The following is a 22,952-nucleotide window of genomic DNA, read 5'->3' as shown; positions in this document are numbered from 1 at the left end:
AACCCAGAAATACTCACTGTCTGTTGATAGAGCTTTTAGAAGTGAATTGATGTCCTTTGTCCTTCTTAGACCTTGAAAATATCCAAGCACTAAGACCTACCTCACTGGCCAGTGAAATTACTGTTTATATTGCACTCAAGAAAGGGAAGGTCCACACTGAGCATAATGAAAAATTAACAGCTTACAGCCATGGATAAGATGAACTTGACTCCTAACCCACTGATCTTTTCTCCCTAGCAACACATCCAGCAGTAGAAATCACCATTTGCACATAATGTGGCAGAGGGTTCCGTTTGCTCAGATTCCCTTCTACAATTCCCTGTCAAATTCCTCCTTTTGTCCTGGCACAGGACGTTACATAAGAATCTCCATACTGCTGGACACCAGGCACCTACTAGGTCCCAGTCATCTGACACATGGCTCTGACGGGGACACATTCTGTTTTGGGTAGATTATGCTTAAAAAATGGGTGTTTCTGAATGCTGTTAACATTTTGCTTTAGTCAACTGCAGCCTGGCTCATCTCTTTGGTCCCTCTGTTGAGGTTTAGAGCAGATGTTGCCTGGCATCGTGGGACTTGTGCTTGTCTTCTCTGCAGTACAGGTATTTCTATTTTCCTGTGCCTATTTTGAGTAATGGAGAAGTCTCTTTATGTGATTAGTGGAGTTATGTCTTCCATATGCTGTGTCTGTAAAGCAAACACTGTCCCCACCTCCAAACAGGAACAGTCCAAATGTGGAAGTAGAATATCTTTTCCATATTAACTCAATGAGAATTTTTTCGCAACAGTTCTTACAGACTTTTGTTTCTTGGTTGTTTTTTTTATCCTTACCCCTAAGACACACACAGTATTGCTCTATTGAAACGTAGAACATGCTGGCATGGATATGATGCATGTTTACTATTTGACACTGCCTTCCCTCTGAATCCTCCTGTGCAGGACTTAATGCCAACTGAACCATAAAGAATATTTCAGAAGAATTTCTCAGCACCTCCTTCTAGTAAGTGTTTCAGAATGGAGCAAGTGGCCACTATTTGAGGTAATTAAATCCCTCTTCAGGCCCCCAGTGTTGCATAGACCATTTTGTATTTACTTCTACACTACAGATTTTACAGAAAATACAACATTGGGGTGAAACTCCAGTAACTTTCCTTGGAAAGTTAATTCAATTGAACAGAAATGTCAGTATTTACCAGCCCATGTCATTTCATCTGCAGTTCTGAAAGCTGATGTGCCTGTTGGCTTGGGAAGCCTTATACATGATATAGTGGTCAGTGTTTAAGGAATACAGTAGGCTGATGATTCAGTAGGAAGTTTTAAGATTTACCAGAGTCTAAGTACTTGCAAGCAAATATTAGTGAAGACTTTTTTACATGTGAAAGGTTCCCATTGAGCTGAACCATGCCACCCCCACCTTTCAGTAGAAAGTGGTGGATTTGTCTCCAAAGAATGACCAAAACCTTTAGCTGTTGATCAGAAGCATGCCCTTAGGGCTCAGTGGAAGTTGTCACCTGGAGCTGCCTGGAGCCAAATAACTAATGGCAGTGTCTGTGTGGAAGTTTCTGGATTCAGCAGGGCTTCTGTGTAGCTCCAGACACCCATTGGACACATTTTTGCAAGCCAATAGATAACCCGGCTGACAGCAGCAAGTGAGTTTATGTACATTCCAAATGCCATTTGATCTTGGTCTGCCAAACAAAATTAGAGAATTATTGTCTGTTTCTTCAGCTCAAGGCTTCAGAACTTTACATGCTTTTTGTTTCTGGTCAGTAGTTTGGAGAAGGACAATTGTGATGAATTCTAAGGCAAATATTTTTTGAAAGTTAAAAAGCTACACTTGCTGAATAGGAAGATGGGTTATGCCAGACACTCGGAGCAGAAGAGTCAGTGTGTGTTTAGTTAAGGAGCTCAATTGTCCCCACAGCCTAATACAGGGTGCAAAATAATCCTATTCCATGTCCACTCTGGGTCTTCTAGGATTGCAGTTTGGTATCAGAGTGAGAACAAAGGTTGTGTCTGTGAAGAGGAAGGAGCCCATGGGTTAAATCTGCATGGAGGTGTCCCTTGATTGTGTGGGTGTGAGGGAAGGGGAATAAAATCCTTTCTAAGAAGAAGTATTATATATTCTCTTCCCTCCCTCAGTCCAGGAGGAAAAAAGATAAGAGAATTACAACTCCAAGCCATTCTCCTGCTTGCACTTGTTTTTCAGAATGCAGGTGTACAGTGCTGTATCTCAGAGCTATCCAAACAATAACAATTCCTATGACATTAAAGGAGAGTTCTGAAGTAGAATGGCACTTCCTTCCCTTCAAGACATTTGGACAGAGGCCAGAATTTTGGGAAGCTCTAATATAAAATAGCCACATGTGGCTATCTGAGGTGAACCACCCAAATTTTTAGTTACAGCAGTTAAATTTTACATCTCCCAGGCAGGAAGCTTTGAAGAAACATGAATGAAAAAAACCCCAAACCCATGTCTTCTAGACCTCTTCAGGGATACAAGAATATTGTAAGTAATGCAATCAGAAATCACCTGTTTTGTGTACTCTACCAGGATGCACATACTTTTGTGGGAGTGTAAAATGAGCATAACAGTTCTCAACTTTGTGTTGTTTTTTTGCCCATGTGTGATGATAACCTGCAAATTTAAATGCAGGGCCAGAACAAGTCCCAGATAATGCAGTGCTGGCACAGGCAGCACAGTGGCCCAGTTATGACCTGGCTGTAACATAGTGTTACTTTAGCAATGGCACACATATAGACACTTTTTTCTTCTGTAATTGCCCAACTCAACATTATTTATGCTGTAAAATATATGCCTTAAAAACAAGAATGTAGGAAACTGACATTTTAATAAAAAGTATGCAAGTATTAATGCAGGGTGGAGGAGGTGAATTAGAAGGCGATATCTGATCAAAGAAATTCTGAAAGGAGTAGAATAATTACTCATAGGTAGGTTTTCAGGCATCTTTTTGAGATGGAGATTATTGCCATTCCAAACATTTATTGTTTATGATGAATACTTTCAAAGCTGTAGTGGGAATCAAGTGTGCAATTACCACAGATTTTCCATGAGAGCTGGGGTGCTGCTTGGGTTTCCCCCCTTTTAAGAGCTCTGCATATATGTGAATATTTTGCTTGCTGTTGAACCTCCCTGGAGTCAGTGGGGTCACCCCTGGGTGTCAAGTTACTCATGTGCTCTATTGAGCTTAGTAGTTTTAGAATATTTTCACAATGATAAGAGTTAGATGACCTGACATATTTATGCCAGTGTGAGATCACCTCATAACTCCTGAATGTGAATAGTATGAATGTGTTATTCAAAGTACTCCCTACTACGAGGGAAAATATTTCAGACTACATAAAGCTTATTTTATAGAACAAGTTGTATACTTCAACATATTTAAAGTTTTAAAGAGTTTGACCTTACTTTAGTTTTACTGCTGAGTTTGCCATTAGCCATAAGCTATTTTGAAAACTTAGGTGAGACATATCTGGTACACATACCTCCTGCACAGAAATTAATTGAATCCCTGGTATGTAACCAATCTGGGGCTGATGCAATTGCTAAACTTCCTTGTGATTGTAATGAGAATGAGAAATTGGTAAGACTTTAAATTAGGTACATGGGACAACATTTGAGTGTGGAGCTCCATTTCAAAATATTTGGCACTTAGTGCTAAATGGAATGACAGAAAGCTTTATAATGGCGAGTGGGTTTTTTTTCAAAGATATGTGAACACATTTGTTTCCTTCTCTTTGCCTGATTTCATTGTTTAAAACTCTGCAAGCTGATAACTTTTTTATAAAATTCAATTGCAGCTATATTAATAAATATAGTGAAAACTGAAGAAAGGAAAAACAACCAAGAGAGGCACAATACATGGCAAAACAGCTCTGAAACAAGTACAGCAAAGCAGTCAACAAGTACTCAGCAGCACCAAAGAGAGAGTCTTTCAGAAAATTGATTTTTAATATGGTAAAAAAACCTTCCAGAAAACACAGCTTACAAGTCCAGAAAAATACTCAGAAATTTTCAGTTCCTTTCAGGATAAGAAGAGAATTCCAATAAGTTAGTTTGCAGTGTTAGTTAAAAAAAAAAAAAAAAAAAAAAAGTGTCCTTCCAGTGCAAATCTGCAAATCAACTGCATTTAGAACCAGCAATGATGATTAAAGGTCACCTTATATTATGCCCTGATTCTCAGGTTGGAATATTTCTGGGTCTTATTTTGCATGGAAGCATTCACTAATGTTTATCAAGTAATAGAGTTGAAAACAATGTAGAAAACAACAGTGGAATACTTACATCTCTCTCCCATTGCCAGACATTTTGAATCCTCCAAAAGGACTTTGGGCATTTAAGGCATTGTAGCAATTTATCCTGCAACAGGAGGAGGCATTAAGTCCAACTGCACTGCCAGAAAGACCTTTGGATAACTCAGAGAGAGGCTGAAACTTGTGGAGCTAAGGGCACTCTATACCTCTTAGTTAATAACAAACTTGTTTCATGTTAAAAAGAAATGAGGGATTTATGATACAAAAACAACAGGCTGCTTCTCACTCCTAAGGAGAATTGGATTTGACCTGTGAAGGCAGGAGGAGAGCACCATATCCTTGGACACCTCTTCAGTAATGAACTGTTAATCTGCTGCCAAACCTCAGTGCCAATTTATAACAAAGCTGTTAGATTTTTCTCCTTAGTTTCTTGCAGATCTTTACTCAGATTTGACATAATAAATTGCAAGCTACTGAACTCTAGAGTTGGGATTCCCCATTCCTAAAGACTGGAGAGGAGGTGTCCCCTGAGTTCCTTAATGTTGTAGAAAGTAGGTAATCCTTTGTGCCTTTAGTAAACCCTGCCAGGTTCCCTGTGCTCCCCAGCAAGGATCGTTTATCCCGGCTGTTTTCAGTAAAGCTGCTCAGCAGTGGCTGCCGTGCTCCTGGGAAGCAAGGTGCTTCCCAGCCCCAGCAGCATTCCCCAGCACTGAGCAGCCACAGAATCACCCCACTGCTGTTCCATGGCTTGCCCAGTGATCCACCCCTAGGATGGGCTGCATAAATATTCTTAACAAAGGGTGCAAAACTGCGGTGAAATTATGATAGTGAGTCAAACTCTTTTATGTTCAAGAGTGGGAGTGGGATAACTTCTGCTTACCAGACTGTCCCAGCCTGCATTGCTGAAGAGACTGTCAGAGCCTTGTTTATGTCATTTGTAAAGACAGCAGCTACCAGCCCAAAATCAGAGTTGTTGGCTCTCTCTATAACTTCATCCATGGTTTTAAATCTCAGTATTTCTTGAACAGGCCCAAAAATCTGCAAGAAAGTTTAATAATTAATAAACTACTCACCTCAGAGCATTTTATTCTTGTTTCATTCTGCTTTCTTAATTATCTTCTCTCTCCTATTATACTCTTTAAAATTTCCCACAGCAAAATTTAGTGATAAATAGTGATAATATCTGTCTGTAAAACTGCATGCATTTTCCAAAGCAGGTGCCTCAGGCAAACTTGTCCATTCTACACATATCTCCTCTTTGATACCTGAGACTTTACAGTCAGTGACAAAAATTGAGCTTCCTTACACAGCTGTTGTCACTTGCTGTGTGTATAAGGAGTTCTTAAAAGATATATTTTTAATATGGTTATAATTTTCACTCTGAAGGTTTTGTCTTAGAAATTAAACAAAAGGGGAAAAATGTAATATTTAGAATATTTTAAAAAGATCTTGCCCACACATGTGAATACCTCCTCCTTGGCAATCCGCATGTCATCTGTTACGTTGGAAAACACCGTAGGTTCAATGAAGAATCCCTTTCTCCCCAGCCCCTTTCCCCCACATTCAAGTTTTGCTCCTTCAGTAATGCCACTTTGAATTAGCTCCAAGATCTTGTTGTATTGTTTTTTATCAATCTGAAAGAGAGAAAAAGCTGTTTGATGTGCAGACCATGTACTTGACAACCAAGTCTATATAGGTGCTTTTAGACAAGCTGTGTTCCAGTGAATTGGTTCCAGCTTTCATTCACTACTCTTTGAGCTGCAGATGCCAGAATCTACAAGCAGGTGCTGACTGTGACCTCGGGCTTAGACTTCTTAAGATGTGTCACCTTGTCGTTGTGGTTTAACCCACACTCTTGCTAAACAATCTAGTTTACAAGCACAAAAAAAGCAGATCATTAGGTTTTGTCCCAGATTAACTTCCTAAAAATGTTATAAGCCCAGCTGTTTATTAGTGGCAGGAACACTTTCTAAAGATTTATTTCTGATTATGCCCATCTTCTGCTTTGAATTTCTGGATATCCAAGCACAGTTATGGTTGTAGACAGTTCTTGACAGTTAAGTATTCACAGAGATTTTAAGAGCTTCTCACAGTTTACAGCTGTGTTTTGGGGGCTGAAGATCCAAATCTTGCTCTTAAAACTGGGAGGCAAACATTGATATTTAAACTGATATTTTTTTATTTAACAAGAAACACCTCAGAGATGCACAGCTTATTTACTCCTTTAGAATTTTAATCTTGAAAGCATGTATCGTGGCAGATACCCTGGACCTTGAGTGAGTGTTCACTGACTGATCTCTGCCTTAGTGGAGTTTAAATACTTCCAGGCACCTCCTGAGCTGTAGAGCCAATGCCCTACTCCTTTACCTGTGGACCTTGTTCTGTAGTTGGGTCAAAAGGACTCCCCACAACTCTCCTCTTTGCACGTTCTACACTTCTTCTAACAAACTCTTCGTAGATTGATTCCTCCACGTAAATCCGTGAGCCTGCAGTGCAGCATTGACCTTGATTGAAGAAGACTCCTTGGTGAGCTTGTTCCACAGCGTAGTCCACTGGAAAACAAGACAGCAAATGTTGCACTGGAACACTGTGGGCAAATCTCCCTTTGCACCAGTGCTGCGTGTATTACACAGTGTCACATTCCTGAAACTTTAGTAGTAGCATTTAGTTAAATAAAACTAAATCAAGATATCCTGTAGTTGTGTCAGGTCAGAAATGAGGATGATTAGGATGATTCCCACTGGAAAAGCTAAGACAGTGCCTTAGAAGTCAATAGGAGTAAGGTATGCAAGAACAACTTCACCAATGTCTTATATCCAGCAACATGTCATTTATCAAGTAAAACCCTTAAAGGGAACCTCAGAAGCAGAATGTGACCCACATAAATACATCAGACTGGGTCACTATAGAAGAAGAAAATTTGTCTGTGATCCCAGGTTGGCAATGGGCTGTTAATACTGTGTGAGAATTACAGCAAACCAAATACATGGGAGAATTTGGCTTTGATAATGGCAAGACCTGTCCTTCCCAAAAAGCCAGATTCTTTTTCTGCAACATAGAAATTTCTTCTTGGCCCATACAGATGACTGGGCCTTAAAATTATAGGTCTGTAACAGAAAAATCAACCCTCAATTTCTACTCTAACTTCCTTGGAGGTACAACTAACACATTCTGTCCAAACAGGACAGAGGATTTGGTCATATTTAGACATTCAAGGCCACATTCTTACTTTGGGTGTAATAACTCTCTAGACAAGAATAATGAATTAATCCCTAAACACTGATGCCCTGCAGCACTTTAATACCTCTGTTACCAGTTGTAGCACTTTGGAACATTGCTTAAAGTATAATTTTTTATGGACTAAACAAAGCAACAGTGCTCTACTTTCAGCACATTCTAGACAACTCTGTCTAACAGATATGTCTTTTTATTCCCTCAGTGTGGTCTTAAGAAAAATTATACAGGCTGTTCCCTGGAGCACATTTAAATTTTCCCTGGTAGCTCCATGGAGATTGAAAGCACTAGTGGGTAGCTTGATGAACTAATGTTTCTTCTCTATTGTTAACAGTTTTTCACCATGAGGGGCTCTAACCATTCTACTCTGTTTTTTTGGTGCACTAAACCTTCAGCAGCTTTATCATGCTTTCTGCTAACTTTTGGCACACAGTGTTCCTCAAGCAGAACAAAGAACTCCTTTGGAATAGTGAGCCAGTTGCTGTTTTTAAATAATCAGAGCCTTGAAGTTTAAATCTTAGGCCAAGTACTGGAGGTTGTAATTGTGGGAAGACCAGAGAGCAGTTGTCCTTCCCCCATGGAAGGTCATAACACAGACCTGCCCCTGGCACATGTCATGCTACTAGAAATGTTTAGGTGCTCAAGTGTGAGATAGCAGGTGAGGGACATTTGAGGTGTGGTGATATCTGATGGGAAGTGGAGATGAGTAACAGGGGTAGAAGGCTGCAATATTCATGTCTGCCTCCAGCTGACGAGAGCCTTTTCAGCTTACCAGGATGACTGGCTGAAATTTCAGTCCTTGACTCGGTAAAGCACTTCTTTGTAGAAAAGCTGCTGGAAGTTGTCAAGCTTTCCCTAGTTTTTCAGATATTGATGCATTTTGAAAATGGATACAGGATTGTAAACATCTCTTGTAATTGCTGCTATTCAAAATCATTCTATTCACTTCCCTCTTTTAAATGAGAAGACCAAATCCTTATGTGTCTATTGGGGTTGCAAAATTCTCAGAAAGGGCATTGAGTATAGTGTGCCTGCACCCAGCCTGAAACAAGAGCTCAGAGCAAGGTGTGAACCATCTCATTCATCTTAACTGCTGTTAGCTTCAAAACCTCCTAATTTAGATATCAACATTATAACTATTTTGTTGCTGATCGTTTAAGCAGAAACTTCCAGTTTGTGCTTATATCCTATCCTAAACAGCTGTCCTGTACCTTCTCAGGTGCCAGAAATCTCAGCTGCACAACATCATACATCTGCCAAAATTTTCAGCTCCCTGCAGACAGTGGCAGTGAGGATATTTCAATACACAATTCTTTAGTTGCGAAAATTTAAACAAATTGAATAATCTCCCTTTACAGCTACTTAACAAAGGATACTGCACTGACTAGATTACCAAAAAGTTACATAAAAGTTGTCCCTTTTTATAATTGCTTTGAACCAAAAAAAATCACAGATTTTCCAGATTTAAAGCACTAAATCACCTTGCTGCAATGCATAGGATGGCAAATGTGTGTGGGAGTAACTGAAAAACATCATGTCCTATATGCTTGGTTATAACCTTTTTTCTGCTCTCTTGTTGACTATGAATCTGTGGGTTCAAAAACTGTATTTTATAAAAGATAGCACACCTTAGATTGCTTCTATAAGACTGAAAAATTACCATTAGATACAGCTGTATTGCTTCACTTCACTTTATATGAAAGATGTGCCCTAAAAATAGTTTAAAAAAAACTGGAAAAAACATAATTCAATCATGTTTTTTACCAAAAATATGGAAGTGCTGACTTACAATCAGCATCTGCGAAAATAATGTTTGGGCTTTTCCCACCCAGCTCCAGTGTAACTCTCTTCAAATTACTCCTTCCAGCTGCTTCTTGGATCAGCTTCCCAACCTGAAAGGAAATGGAGACACATTTTACAGGGAATGTAGTCATACAGTTAATTTTAACAGCCAGGGTTGGCTATCAGTAGAGCAGAGCTTTAAATAATCCAACAGGTCCTTTGTTCCAAACATATTCTCATCAGTAGTGGACAGCTTTTTTTTTTTTTTTTTTTTTTTTTTCTCCTAGAAATTGAGATGTACAGCTATGCTAAAATGGCATTCTTTTAGGGTATTTTAGGAGGGCTGAATTAGAAATTTGAAATGGACGTGACTACAATTGCTTCCATCCAAACTACTGATATGTTCACAAGCCTTAATACATCAAATTCTGATGAAATCATCTTCCTCTTCTGCAGGATTCATAGCACAGTACAGAGCAGAATACCAAGTAGGCAAGAAGTTTCAAAAGCACCATCCCAGACCTGACCTACAGCTGTATCACAGATAATCTTAATATGGGTTGAGAAGGTCAAAATCACCTCCAAAATGTCTTTGTAGATTGTGGGGTCAGCTGGAGCAGCCACGAGTTGCAGATCTTACCAATGAACATGAGCACACATTAAAAGGAGTAGCAGTCTGACAGCTACATATTTGATGTGCTTCCACATCAGTACAGTTGGAGGGGAAGCTGTGTTCCCTGGAAATTCTCCTCTCCCTGGATCAACAAATCCAAAATAGATCACCTTTTGTACGGTTGTATTGTAACTGTGACAATTTTGCAGCTAAGGAAGTAATCACTGATAGATTTAGGCTCCTACATGGTAAAACACAGGACTAAAAGTACCTGTTGAATACTGAGAATTCTAAGAACTTTGGTAAGTGCTTTATTTTAACTGGGACATGTTTTAATGTCACACAGAAAATTAGAGGTGAAGTGAAATGGGAATGAGTCCAGAGCTGTGTTTTTTTCTCCATGTAGCACTGTGGTCTCTCTTTTTTCTATTTCTAAGGTTATGTGAGTGAAATTCCCTGCAGCAAGGGGTTAATGGATGAGAAGCTGAACCTCTTAGAAAATTGAAGGCAGTCTGCTAGAGAAAGTTATGTCAGCACTGGAGTAATCAGAAAGCAAATGAAACAGAAACCAGGGCCCCCAAAGGAAAAAAAAAAAAAAAAAAGGAAAAACCCCACAGGATAATGAAGGAATTGTGAACCACTTCATGTACCTTTGTGATTAACTGTTTATCTGGTGATACCACAGTTGAGTGTGACTGAGATTTTTTCCTTAAAAAAAAAAAAAAAGAAAAGGGAAAGCTTTTTTCTTTACCCCTGTATTGATGGAATGGAGTGTTGACATTATCATGAAATTCCTTGCATATCCCCTTAATTGGAGCTGATTTTATTGCTATGTTTGACTGACAGCCAGAAGTGAACCTGAAAAAAAAGGATCCTTTTTGCTTTCCACCCCCACCACATATATCGAGCACGTCATCTGGAAATTCCATCCTCTCAAACTGTGCTGAAAATGTACACTGGAAACCAGAGTTCTGTGTTTATAGCCCGTGCCAGCCAATGCCATTCACACCCTCACTGCCTTGAACCTCCCTCTCTCAAAGAACAGCAGGTATTTCCCCTCAAAAATTCACAAAGAGCAGGACAGACCAAGAAAGCCAGAGCGATGTGTCCAGCCCTCATCTCTCTTCTTTCCATTCTACTTTAATGTCAAAACACTTCTGTACATGTAAGTAAAGATTTTGAAAGGATTCCATGCAAATAAGTAATTGACAAGTATGCAAGTGCAAGTAGAGTATATGGTAAATATTCAAGTCCAAAGGGCTTTGAGACAGTGGTGTTAATTTGGAAAAGTGTAGTCTGAGGTATTTTTAATACAGGGAAGCTGTCAAGTTTCCCAGTAAAAACTTAATAGAAGGCTTCACTGTGTCTTTCCTGTTAGAGATCAGTGTAGACATCAGGATGGTGAGGCTCATGCTGCTCTGCATTTTTGTTCACTGTGCTCCCGTTGTGCCCTGTGCGCCTACAAGTTGAGAAAAGTCTCAGGGAAGGCACCAGCACCGTGGTTATTTAGTGACAAAGGCGGCCTTTTGTGCCTGAGCCTCTCTTTATGGAGAAAGACAGCATGAAAGGGATAAGTGATAGTGTTGCAATCTGCCTGGGCTTTCAGGACACGCTTCCCGCGGTGTCTCTCGGCTCGATCCCTGAGCTCCCAATAGGCAGCACAGCCCGGAGAGGGAACGCTGCAAGAGAGGACTCCCCCACAGATAATGGAGCTGTGTGATTATTCAGCAGGAATGTTGGCAGAGAAAGCCCTGACTCCCCAAACTTGTTTTGAATAGGCTTCAAGATTGATATCAGGAGTATCCCCGGATAGCTTGCGAAGCACCATAACCTTGTAAACTGCATGAAGGGTGAGGCAGATGTAATTTGGTCCATCTCAAAGAAAACAATTTGTTATGCAGACCAACAAAAACAAAGATTAAAAAAGTAGTTTGAGGCTCTCCTGTGCAACAGAGCTATTTGAAGGATAGTCCTGGAAGGGTCTGTTTCTGGTCTGTCAATGGTGTGACACTGGGCAGTGAGAATGTATCATGATCTAAAACATTTGATTGTTGTTTATTTATGCCTTCTCTATATGGAAGTTTAATGTCTCTTTCAAGAGGAGGCTTAAGCAGTCGCATTTTAAATACTTTGCACAGAAATTTAAAAACGTTTGTTGCCTTTCATGTTCTCTTAATTTTCCATTTTCAGACAGAAATCTGCATTTCTAAAGGCTACAGGTGTGTTTCCCTGTTGCTGTTAGAGCACTCAAAGTCTCACGAGTCAAAAGCAAACCTCCAAAGTTTGTGCTACTTCCTCCTAAGCTCTGTCATTCAGAATGTCTGGGTTCTCCTCTACTCACAGATAAACAGTAAATCATCAGGGAACACCTGAATATAGATGAGCTGCAGTCTAGCTGAACAGCAGGTCATTTTCCTGACACTGCCACAGACAAGACAGTGAAGGGAAGAACTGCATAGGGAGATGTATGAATTAGAATATTCCATGAACAGTGCAAAATATGACAGAGGAGATATACATCATTAGTTAGGTGTTTTAAATAATATCCTCTATACCTTTCTTGGGATATTGAAAGAATATCTGTAGGACAGTAAGTGGTTCAAGTTACAAGACATTGATTAAGTTTTGTGGAGATGATGTGGCCAGACAGAAATTTTCAATGTTTTCTGGAAGTACTTTTCTCTCTCCCACTATTGAGACACTGGATGTCGTTGTTTTGGCAAAGCCCTCAAACCCATGCTGCTGCTCACTCAGTCTGCCTTATTTATTGTGAATTCCAGATTATATGCAAAATCTTTCCGACAAGCATTTAAGAGCCTCCAGGCATGTTCAGGGTGTTTCTCCTGCAATGACAAGCAACTTTGGGATACTGGCACAAAGAGGAGCAGCTTTATTTGACTGTGCAATACCCTATATGAGGAGCAGCCCTGAAAAGAATATACTGAATAGTGCAGCATAAGTGCAAAGGCAATCCTAAACACAAATTCCTGGAGAGAATCCTAAGCTATAAATGGCTCATTTGTTAAATCCTGGCCCCATGGAAGTCTGTGGCTAAACTCCTGATAATGCTGATAGGACTGATACACCATCCTGTTTGTACTGGATTTTAGAAGGTGATTCCTTTTGACACGCATCTTTTGTAGGCAAAGAAGCACAGCAGTTGCCCAGGAATAGTTTCCTAAATCCTACCAAAAACACAAAGGAAGGAGAAGGGAAACATTTTCTCATTCAGGAGATACAAGCTGTCCAAGATAGGATCCAAAAGATTCCACAGGAGTAGGAATGAATGTTAATGCAGCCTCCCTAAATCCTTACACAGGGCATGTGTGTAGGCACCATAAGCTCACAGACTTCTCAGAACAGGTCAGATCACCTTTAGGATTCTTATTGCTAAAGTAGAAAATGCCAGGTTGCAATTCTTCATGAAGCCTAAAACCAGCAAGCGGTTGTGTGATCCAGAAGAGCTCACACAACCCATTGCCTGTGCAGTAGGAAGACATTCTGTCTACATCATGCATTGGGACATTCATCTCACTTTGGAAATGAAAGGAGAATCCTGCTGAGTAAATTAGAATCAGTGGTAATACAGCTGTTAGCTACAAACATTTGTTTGGCATGAATCAATCTCAACTCTCCTGTAGTTTGCTTTGATGGTCTCTCTAGTATCTTGTTGACTAATGATGAGATCATGGTTTGTTAATCTAAGTGCATAAAGAAAACATTCTGCCAAGCAAAATGCAGACTCTTTTGCTGGGGTTTATTGCAGTTGTTTATAGACCTTTTGTTTACACAAGCATCCAAACCAATTTGTTGGATATTTATTTGGGTTACTCTACAGAGCTGCCTGAACAGAGACCTGAATCCTATCTTAAATCTGTCTGCATTTTAATGGGTTGTAGTTTGAACAAAGTGGAAACCAGCCACTTAGGATACATTTCTTGTTGGCCAGAACTTCAAATGTTTTGTGTGCTATCTATAATTCTCATCTTGAGAGCATTTAACAACTGGAGGGAGTTGTAAGCCAGTCTGATTTGGGGGTTACATACACATTTGGTTTTAAACAGAAGTTATTAGAACTCATTAAACTTTTGCAACAATGAAAATACAATTTTTATCCCAGGAAGGGCTTTAAATCTGCATTCTGAAATATTTATAACTTCTTACTCTCCATAATAATCTCTAATTTTAAACCCAGAACATACTGCCCTCAACTATTCCCTGTGTACCAGGAACTTACGGGTACACCATCCCCACACCAGTTCCAGTTCAGATAGAGCACACAGGTAGACTTGGGCAGACAGCTCACAGCAGGAAAATGACTGTATTTGCAAAGCCTTAACTGAGCTCACAGATTTGAATGGAAATAAAGGCAAATTAAGAGTAAACTGGCTTCTGATAGCTGCTTTTTTTTCTGATATTTGAAGGCCTTTCATCTTTTTTGCACAGCAAAAGTTCTTTCAGAGAATAAGAAAATATAAAGAAACTCTTTGCATTTCTGGTATGTGTAAAATTGTCCCCTCATCAGCATTTGTCTTGGAAACACATAAAGCCCACTGCTACTTCACTGGGCAAGAGACTTGCAGAACATCTGTACTTCTGAACACTGCAGCCTAACAGCAGACATGGGAATGCCGGACATCCTGAATTTGGACCTGTTCTTAGACTCTGAAATTGTAAATTACTAGTTTTAATTAAATTGTTGCTAATCTGTTTTTAAAGGAATTCAGACAAGAATATGTGGAACTGTGAAGAAGCTGAGGCAGAGAGGGGCAAAAGGAAAGGCATGTACAGTAAACAGTGGGGATAGTGGGACACAGCTGAGCTTTTCAGTACCTCTCCCATGCTCCCAGTGAGTGGGAGTTTCACCCTGCAGCTCAGGACCAGAATAAGCAAGGAGAAATTCAGTAAGATGTAATGAGATATGTACATTGATTATGGACTTTCAAGGAAAGGTAGGAAAAGGATAGAAGCAACTGTTAACATGGTCATATTGGCTGGAAGAAAGTTTGGTTATGGCAGTTTAAATTTCTTCTGATTGTGGAAGATGAGGAAAAATGTGTCAGTGAAGCCTGAGAGGAGATTGCTGTAATTAAGGAGGATCATGGATTAGCCCTGGTTCACTAAAACCAGCACAGTAAAAATAAACATTTTGGTTAGAATGCCTGTACCAAACAGGCTGCTGAAGAGTGAACCGAAGCAAGCAGAGAAACCAAGAAAGCTACTGGAATCTAAGGAGGCACAGTATTTTAGGTGGGCTTTCATACTCAGTGTGATTTTATTTCTTTCAGTGTGACAGTTGTCAGAGTGAAAACCATACCCTGCCAGGTGTTTGCAGAACTTTTCCCCTTCCAAGTGAGCTGTGGAGGGAAGAGCTTTGAGATCCATGTACTAGGGGACTGGGAGAGGAAGATGATCCATGGGAGAGTGTTTCATAAGAACCAGATAGGCTGAGAGATGATAGAGTTGGCAGACTGTTCTTTTAATGTGTGCAAGCAAACCCATAAAAGGAGAGGCAGCAGGAAAGATGGAGAAAAGTGAAATCAAACAGTAATGGCACCAGAGAAAAAGAGTTCTCTCTGCTTTTTCCTGCATTATTTGGTTGTGGGGGGAGTAAATAGCAGTATTTAAAAAATATTCAGAGCACCTGAGAATCTAAAACCTAGAGAAGAGAGTGCACACTGGATAGCTCTAAACTAGAAATCAGAAGCAGAAGTTGAAAGTTATTTCTGTGTTGTCATTGCATGGGCACAGGCTTGAGGCCTCCCAGTCATCAGGAGTGTCAAGAGGTACTGGACCAATGCATGGGTGACAAGGCCATTGGCACACGGAATACAAGTGTACACATGCACCTCTGGGCTCAGGAAGTGTGTCAGTCCTTGATTGTCAGAAGCTGTGAGGCTGCAGTAAGGAAAGGATCACTCTACACATGGATCACTCTCTTTTTCTGTGAGCACCTGGTACTGGTCCTGTTGCAAGATAAGGTGTGAGGCTGGAGGCTCTGTGGTGTGGCTTTATTGGGGTAAGGTTGTGAACTTGGCCTTTTGGCTAATATTTCTATGTTTCTATGGATTGAGTTCTACAAATATTGGAACACATTAGGGGTTTTTTTTTCTCTTTTTTTATTTTTAGGAGGAGCAGCCTGTTTTCTTCCTTTCAAGAACACTACAGAAAAAATAGCCAATTTTTTGTGATTTTTACAGGCAAATGGAGAGTTTTCATTAGTCATATGTATGCTTCAAAGGTAAAGAACTTATATAAAAGAACCTCATGGTGAAAACTTGAGAAAAACCTGTGCTTCAGAATCTCAATTTAAAGATCTTTGCATTTGTACTGATAGGTTTTATCATTAACTTGCCCATCATGAGCTGCCTTAACTAGCACATGGATGGAATGGAGGAATGGAGTTAATAGGTGGTGTTTATACACCTACTGGCTGTTGGAAATCCCCATCACTGGAGTGTACAGTTGACATGCTTCAGACAAGAACCAGAGATACAAAATATTTCTATTATTTCACTAGAACTTGAAATCTGCTTTGGAGGAGTCAGAGACTCTAGTTCAGCTCATATCAGAACATGGTGTTTAAAATGTTACAATGTTGACTTGCTGTTACAAAAATTCAGTGTTACAGGAAATCAGAAACAATATGGAATAGTTTACACTAACTCTGCATTAAAACGATCCATCTGTTCTTGCTTTAGGTTCTTAGAGAATTGCTTTTTCATCTCTGTAATGCTTTTCACTTCCTATTAGTAAGGCTTTTAAAGGTAGACACTGAGTTAGTATAAAACCCACAGCTTTTGAGTTTAAACGCCTATTAAAACTAAAGCTGTCTGGAACTACAATAAAAATTTATTTTGGCTACAAGAGACAACTTTGAAACCTAACCCATCTGTATTTTTCCTCTTCCAAACAGTGCAACATCCTGTATAATAGAGTATTTATCTTAAACAGAGACCACATATCTTTATGAAAACAATTGTTTCAACTTAATTTATGGGGGGTAATCAGCTCATATTAAAATTTTCAGTATTCCAGGATGGTAATCTTAATTGGACACAGGAGATGTAATGACTAGAGTAATTCCATAGAATAATCTGAAATCTGATGTAGCCATTGACTTAGAATGTAACCTGTGTATATTAGAATCTGAAGTTGTCATTAAAAAATCATGTACAGGCATATAGTAATTGCAAAATACCTATGTATGCAAATTAGGCATACAACTGCAGCTACAGTTTCCTGGTAATTTAGGTTTGTGTGTGACTTGCAAACTCAATTATAGAATACTTCCACCAGAATAATTTATTTGAAATAATTGAGCTGGTCTCTGCAATCCTTGGGCCCACCAGGGAGATACCCACACATATCTAGCAGAGCTGCATGGTCAGTGAATTTATCAACACAAATCAAAAACAAATTGCCTCACTGTGAAGAGCAGTATCCCTGGGATAAAGCATAAAGCCTTCCACTGCCACGAGTGGGAGTCAAACATATCAAAGGGAGACTGGATCCCTGGGGTTTAGCTCCCTCCATACAATAGTTTGTCAGATTCTGAATTGAAAAGGGCCGGGTTTAGCACTCTCTAAATATAACCAGCCCTGAAACTCCTACAGAGATTCCTTTCTGTCTGCCTTCAGACGATGAGATAAGGCCCCTTCTCCTGTGACTTCAGTCTGGAGTACCTCTGTCATCCCCACCCCAACCCTGATAACAGCCAGCTTGGCACATATTTGAGAGCAAGATGTGATGAGAGTTTTGGGGATTAGTCTTTCCGTAGATTGCAGCCTTCCTCTTCAGAGCGAGCCTCCTCTCTAACATCTGCAGCATGGACTCCTAGCAAGGCATTTTGGCATACAGGAGACAATTGTCTCCCTTCATCCTCTGGCCAGCTTCTTTCCATCATTTTGGGAACTGAAACCTTGGATAATCTCCTTTTCTCCCTGCATTCCTTCCCTTTTAGGCCTCCTCCTCAACCTTAATATACTTGTATGCAGCATCAAAGCTGAAGTATATTTGCACAATTTGCTCCTTTCCTCTCCCTTTTCCCCAAGTACAGCAGGATACACAAATTATGGATGTTAAAGCAGCACTTATGTGTGCTATGATATACAAGGGATGTTCTGCCTACTTGCATGTGATTCACATCCTCATAAGCCCACAGGAAATCCCAGCAATATTTTTCCAGGCATATCTCCTGTGCTGAGGTGCTGAGCACAGCAGGGGCTGGAGGAAAGGAGCTGCTTGTGCTTGGGAAGTCCTGTGGTACATAAGTTTAGCTGGGAAGCACAGACCACTGTAATTTAGATGTAGCACTTTTACCCAGTGGCAGTAAGAAATATAGCACAAGGACTAAAGTATTTATTAATGTTTTACAGTAACATGTGAATCCTCTTACCTCAGTAGATCCAGTGAAAGCAATTTTATCAATACCAACATGAGAGGCTATGGCTGCACCAACAATTGGACCAAATCCTGGCAAAATATTGACAACTCCTGGTGGAAAGCCAGCCTGTCAAAATAGGAATGAATGAAGGTAAGCATGACTTATGAGAACTGTTAGAGCATGTTAAAGCAGGCAGGTGCTGGTGGTTCCCTCCCCACAAGGAGAGACAGACTTCACTTCCCTCAATTCTTCTTACCTCCTTGATGAGGGCACCCATATAGAGAGCACTGAGTGGTGTTTGTTCTGCTGGTTTAATAACTACTGTATTGCCACAGCACAGAGCTGGAGCAATCTTCCATGCAAACATCAGCAGGGGGAAGTTCCACTGTAGGAAAAAAAAAGTTGATAGATGGAAAAATATTGCTGTGGTGTTTTGTTTTCAAGATGTCAAGCTGATACCTCACTTATTTCTCAGGCTGATCCTCAACATAAATCTTTCCCAGCACAAAGCAAGGATTTTTAAAAAATAACTGCCATTAAGAAAGCAACAGTGGCTTCTTAGTTCTTTCTCTCCTGTTCAAAGAAATACAAGCCCCACCTGCAATCTCCATTTAAAAAGTTCTGTTATCTGTTAAATTTTTAAGTCACAACTTTTTATTGCATTTACTGTTTTGCTATTGGCACTTTTAATTCCCCCATGAAAATAGGTCTTGCTTCTGATGTATTTGGAAAGAACTGTTTGTTCATGTTGAAGCAGTTTTGGATGTAAATTTCATATCCCATCTTAAGATATAAAATTTATGCTCAAAATTATATAATCCTTAATTGATGGCATTGCAATAAAAAGTCCATAAATGTCAATGTTCAATCAAAGCATTTCATTTTCTTGAAGACTTCTTACTGAGAAATCTATATGGAAGACATTAAAAGGACAGTAAAAAAGAAGTTGAGAAACTCTTTGCTGCTATAAAATTTTGAATTGTCCTTCATTGAACTGCAGCAGATGATGTAGTGAATTATATTAGTTCAATGCACAAACATGCCTTGGATAAAGATAAAAGTAACAAGCCTTTTGCACCAAGGCCTGATCCTAGCAGGTTAAGTGGATAGTCCTGCTGATTTTAGTGAAAATGTCAGAGTAATAAAATAACTGTGTTTTCACAATCGCTCTTACAAATGCATACAACAGTCTCTTTTAGAAGGAGAATAGAAAGTATCAGTCACAGAGTCAGCCACTGGCCAGAACGTGTTGCTGCCTGATGCATATCAGCTGCCACTCTCAGACATCTCTCTAGCCCCTGGCTAGCTTGAAAAAATACACAACTGTCTTTCCTTCACAGAACACCCAATATTTTACTCCCTCTGTTGTTTATAAACTCCGGAGACAAAGTGATGTTTTAATTCCATCTCCAGTACATAAACCTGGGAGGGGAGCTGTCGGGCCAGCAGTGTGCTAACAGCCTGCACTTCTAATGGCATTGCAAGGAGAGCTCACAGCAGTTTTATAGGGCACTATATAGCCCTGTTTATGCTACAGCACTGCCAAAGAGCACGTTTTGATGGAAGCTGGGATGTGAAAGAGGATGAGGAGTTCAGTGTTAGACTTGCTGTTTAATTTTATTTTTGAGTAATGTATTTGCTCAGGCAATGGCCAAGCACATGCAGCAGCTTGGGCTGTTCTCTGGGACTGGTAGCATGGAGGAAATACAGAACAGATCAGCAGTGGTGTTAGAATAGATGGCTATGACAGCCATCTTCAGGCTTTGGACAACAAAACTGAGGGAAGAATGAACATGTATAGTAGATGGCTGGGTACCCTGAACAAAGGTTTACACATCTAAACTAAATTAATCCTGCTTTTGGCATGATGCTTGGCCTATGGCCAAGTTCCTTCAGCAGGTCTGTCAGTTAAGCTCAGTGAAACAAGCATAAGAGATGTCCAGCAAGACAGGGCTTAGATATTGGGGCTGTCATTTAATAAATGCTTATCCATGTGCCTGGCTGAGGAACGGGGACAGAGCTGTGGATTCTCTCATTCATAACAACCAAGTCAGGAGTGTGTAGGTGTTTGTGGGATGGCTGTAGCCACAGACTCTCTGAGTCATTGCACATTTCTCTGGGTTTCTGCTGAGTGCCAAACACAAAAGCCACCCCTTAACAAAGAAATGAAACAGCAACAAATATAAATAGGAAAAAAGGGCTTAACATTGATAAAGTAATCTTTTCTGGCTGCTCCTCTTGTAATGGAATTGCTCCGTGTTTATGTTTAATGGCTTTGTCATAATGCGAACAAAATAAAAAATCAACATCCACAAAAAAAAATCAGAGAATGACCTGATTAGTCCCTCAGTGTTTTGTCAAGCAAAAAAGCTTCCATGCAATATTTTAATAGCTGTATGTGAGCCTCCCATTGAAATTTCTGCCAAAGCTGGTTAACTGGCTCTTCTGAAAAAGTTACCCTCTCAGTGCAATTCCCATGCTGTGTTCAGCAAGATTTTATTATGAGGGTGTCTGCTGGGGTGTAGGGGGAGTATTGAATTTGATGAAATGATGTGTTTCTCTCTCCCAACAAATAAAACAAACATTTCATGTCTTCTATTAGCTACACAATGTTAATTGTAATGATATGTCTCCTGGAGTTTCCTTTTCTCCTCCAGCCTTGTAAAAGAAATAGCAGGAAAGAGTGGAATTAAAATACATCACATTCTCCCAGGAACTGAGGAGCCTGTTAAATCACAGTAAAAACTAAATAAATAAAGAGACTACCACAGCAAAGCATCAATTTTCCATAAGTTGTGTGAACATCCATAACCACTGACAGCATATTAACACTGTGTTTTGCTTTGCTTGTTTTAATCATGTGAATTCTATGACTTGAGAACTTAACTCCTAATAACAGAGCCTAAACCCTATTAGCATGTTCAAATAAGCATTTGCAGGGAGGCTGTTAAAGATATGTCAACAATATGAGCTCAGCTTTTTTCGTAATGGAAAACACACATAGCTGAAGACCATGTTTTATGTGTCTTTAAAGAGAGCTGGTTCAAATGAAAATAAATAGAAAGCACTAGTAGAGATACTCACAGGGATGATCTGTCCACACACTCCAATGGGTTCATGTCTTGTAAATGTAAAATAATCTCCATCTGAAACAGATGAGCATGCTTACTCTCAAGTGCAGTTTGACTTGGCAGAACAAAAAAAAAATTAAAATAGAGGGAGGGAAAAACTCTAAGGATCAGCCTTTGATGGCAGTAAAAGAAATAAAGAAGTCATGGAAGTGTTTTTTTGTGAGCCAGCATGGGAAACCTAGGTTCACGAGCAACCTAATTGTTCTTTCTGTAGAACAAAGGAAGCAGGCTTCCCATCAGAAAGTAACCTGCTTTGTTCCTTGGCAAAGAGCTGTACTGCACATAAAATTGCGGTAGCATGGAAGCACTTACTGGTCTCAGCTGATTTAAGGGTAGAGAAGTGAAGAGTCACAAAGGCAATTTCCTGAAAGGCATGAGTGGAGCACAGCAATATAAAGGTGTATCTACAACTCAGGTGTGGGGTAATAGAGTAACATTCAGCTGACTCATCTGCCACCGAGGACACAGGCAGTGTGAAGTGATGGAATGATGTACCACCGTCTCCAGATGTGCAATGAAGAGGGAAAGTTTGTGACTTGTGTCACTGAGCATCATTTACCTCCTGTGGTCTGGGAGCACATGCTGAGGTTACACATGCAGGATTTTTCCCAGTTAACAAAGAGCCAGAAAGGGACTTGCTGTGTGGGGACCAGTTAAAGGATCAGTTAAGGTGCTGTCTAACCAGTAGCTTCATTAGTGTGCTTGGCCTGCATCTGTGCAAAGTAGATTTACTGTGCCTCTGTACCTCAATTGAGTCTCGTAGCTGTATAACCTAGCCCAGACTCAAACTATATCTGAATTTAGGTCAGATGCTTTTCAGTGAGGGTGCAGCTGAGGGAAAGGCTATGCTAAAGGCATGAGCTGAATGTGCCCCTTGGCCTGTAGTGCTTGGTCATCTAGAAGAACGCAAATCTCTTAACTTGGGAAAATAATTTCAGCTAAGTGTGTGAGAATGATGAGGTTACCTAGGCTTAATGGCAGGAGATGATTTACCAGGATAAGAAAAGGTTAGACAGTGGAAAGGAGTAAGAGGAGGAGGAGGAGAGATTGCAGGGCTTTTGCTCCCATTGTTCTGTCTGACATAGGGTATGTGCTCTCCCTCCCAGTCTGGGCTGGGAAGTGGCTGCCCCAGGCTCTCCCCCATTCAGTCCAGAGCTGGAGCCACCCTTGTGCAATACTGGGGAAGGGTTTGACTTCACAATGGACAGTGTGGTTTGGGAACCTGCTGCAATATCCTCTAAGATATATCTGGTAACAATGAACAGGTTAATCCTTAAAGTTTCTTGGGCTTAAGGAAAGACTTCAACTTGAATTTGATTAGAAATAACTTATTGCAGGTCTGCTTATTTCTATCCACCTACTTTACAGGATTTGCTCAGTAGAAACCTGAGCTAAAGTAGCTAATATGTCAGCTGGGGGCCAGGTACATAATAATTATGAGAAAGGTAATAATAGTCTGCAAGCAAGACAGGGACAGAACAGAGAAAATAAAGGAAGGAGGGAAAGAGAGAAAAGAGATTCAGGAAACGGC

The 22,952-nt window shown here is 40.1% G+C and overlaps 1 protein-coding gene across 3 annotated transcripts in view; it reads right to left on the bottom strand.

Annotated features, from left to right (window-relative positions):
• Positions 1–22,952, bottom strand: part of ALDH1A2 (aldehyde dehydrogenase 1 family member A2) — a 101,411-nt gene that overhangs the window by 2,345 nt on the left and 76,114 nt on the right. For all 3 annotated transcript variants that reach the window (XM_021532056.3, XM_021532057.3, XM_021532055.3), the window contains 8 exons: positions 21,375–21,436; positions 18,547–18,675; positions 18,303–18,416; positions 9,299–9,401; positions 6,643–6,827; positions 5,745–5,909; positions 5,156–5,313; positions 4,307–4,381 (listed from right to left, as the gene is read on the bottom strand). In XM_021532056.3, the coding sequence (XP_021387731.1) occupies positions 4,307–4,381; positions 5,156–5,313; positions 5,745–5,909; positions 6,643–6,827; positions 9,299–9,401; positions 18,303–18,416; positions 18,547–18,675; positions 21,375–21,436 (991 nt within the window). The remainder of the gene's footprint in view (positions 1–4,306; positions 4,382–5,155; positions 5,314–5,744; positions 5,910–6,642; positions 6,828–9,298; positions 9,402–18,302; positions 18,417–18,546; positions 18,676–21,374; positions 21,437–22,952) is intronic.

The sequence above is a fragment of the Lonchura striata genome, chromosome 11 (genome assembly GCF_046129695.1).
Source record: "Lonchura striata isolate bLonStr1 chromosome 11, bLonStr1.mat, whole genome shotgun sequence".
Classification (NCBI taxonomy): Eukaryota; Metazoa; Chordata; class Aves; order Passeriformes; family Estrildidae; genus Lonchura; species Lonchura striata.
The sequence above is the reverse complement of the archived record's forward strand: the minus strand, read 5'-3'. Positions and strand labels throughout refer to the sequence as shown.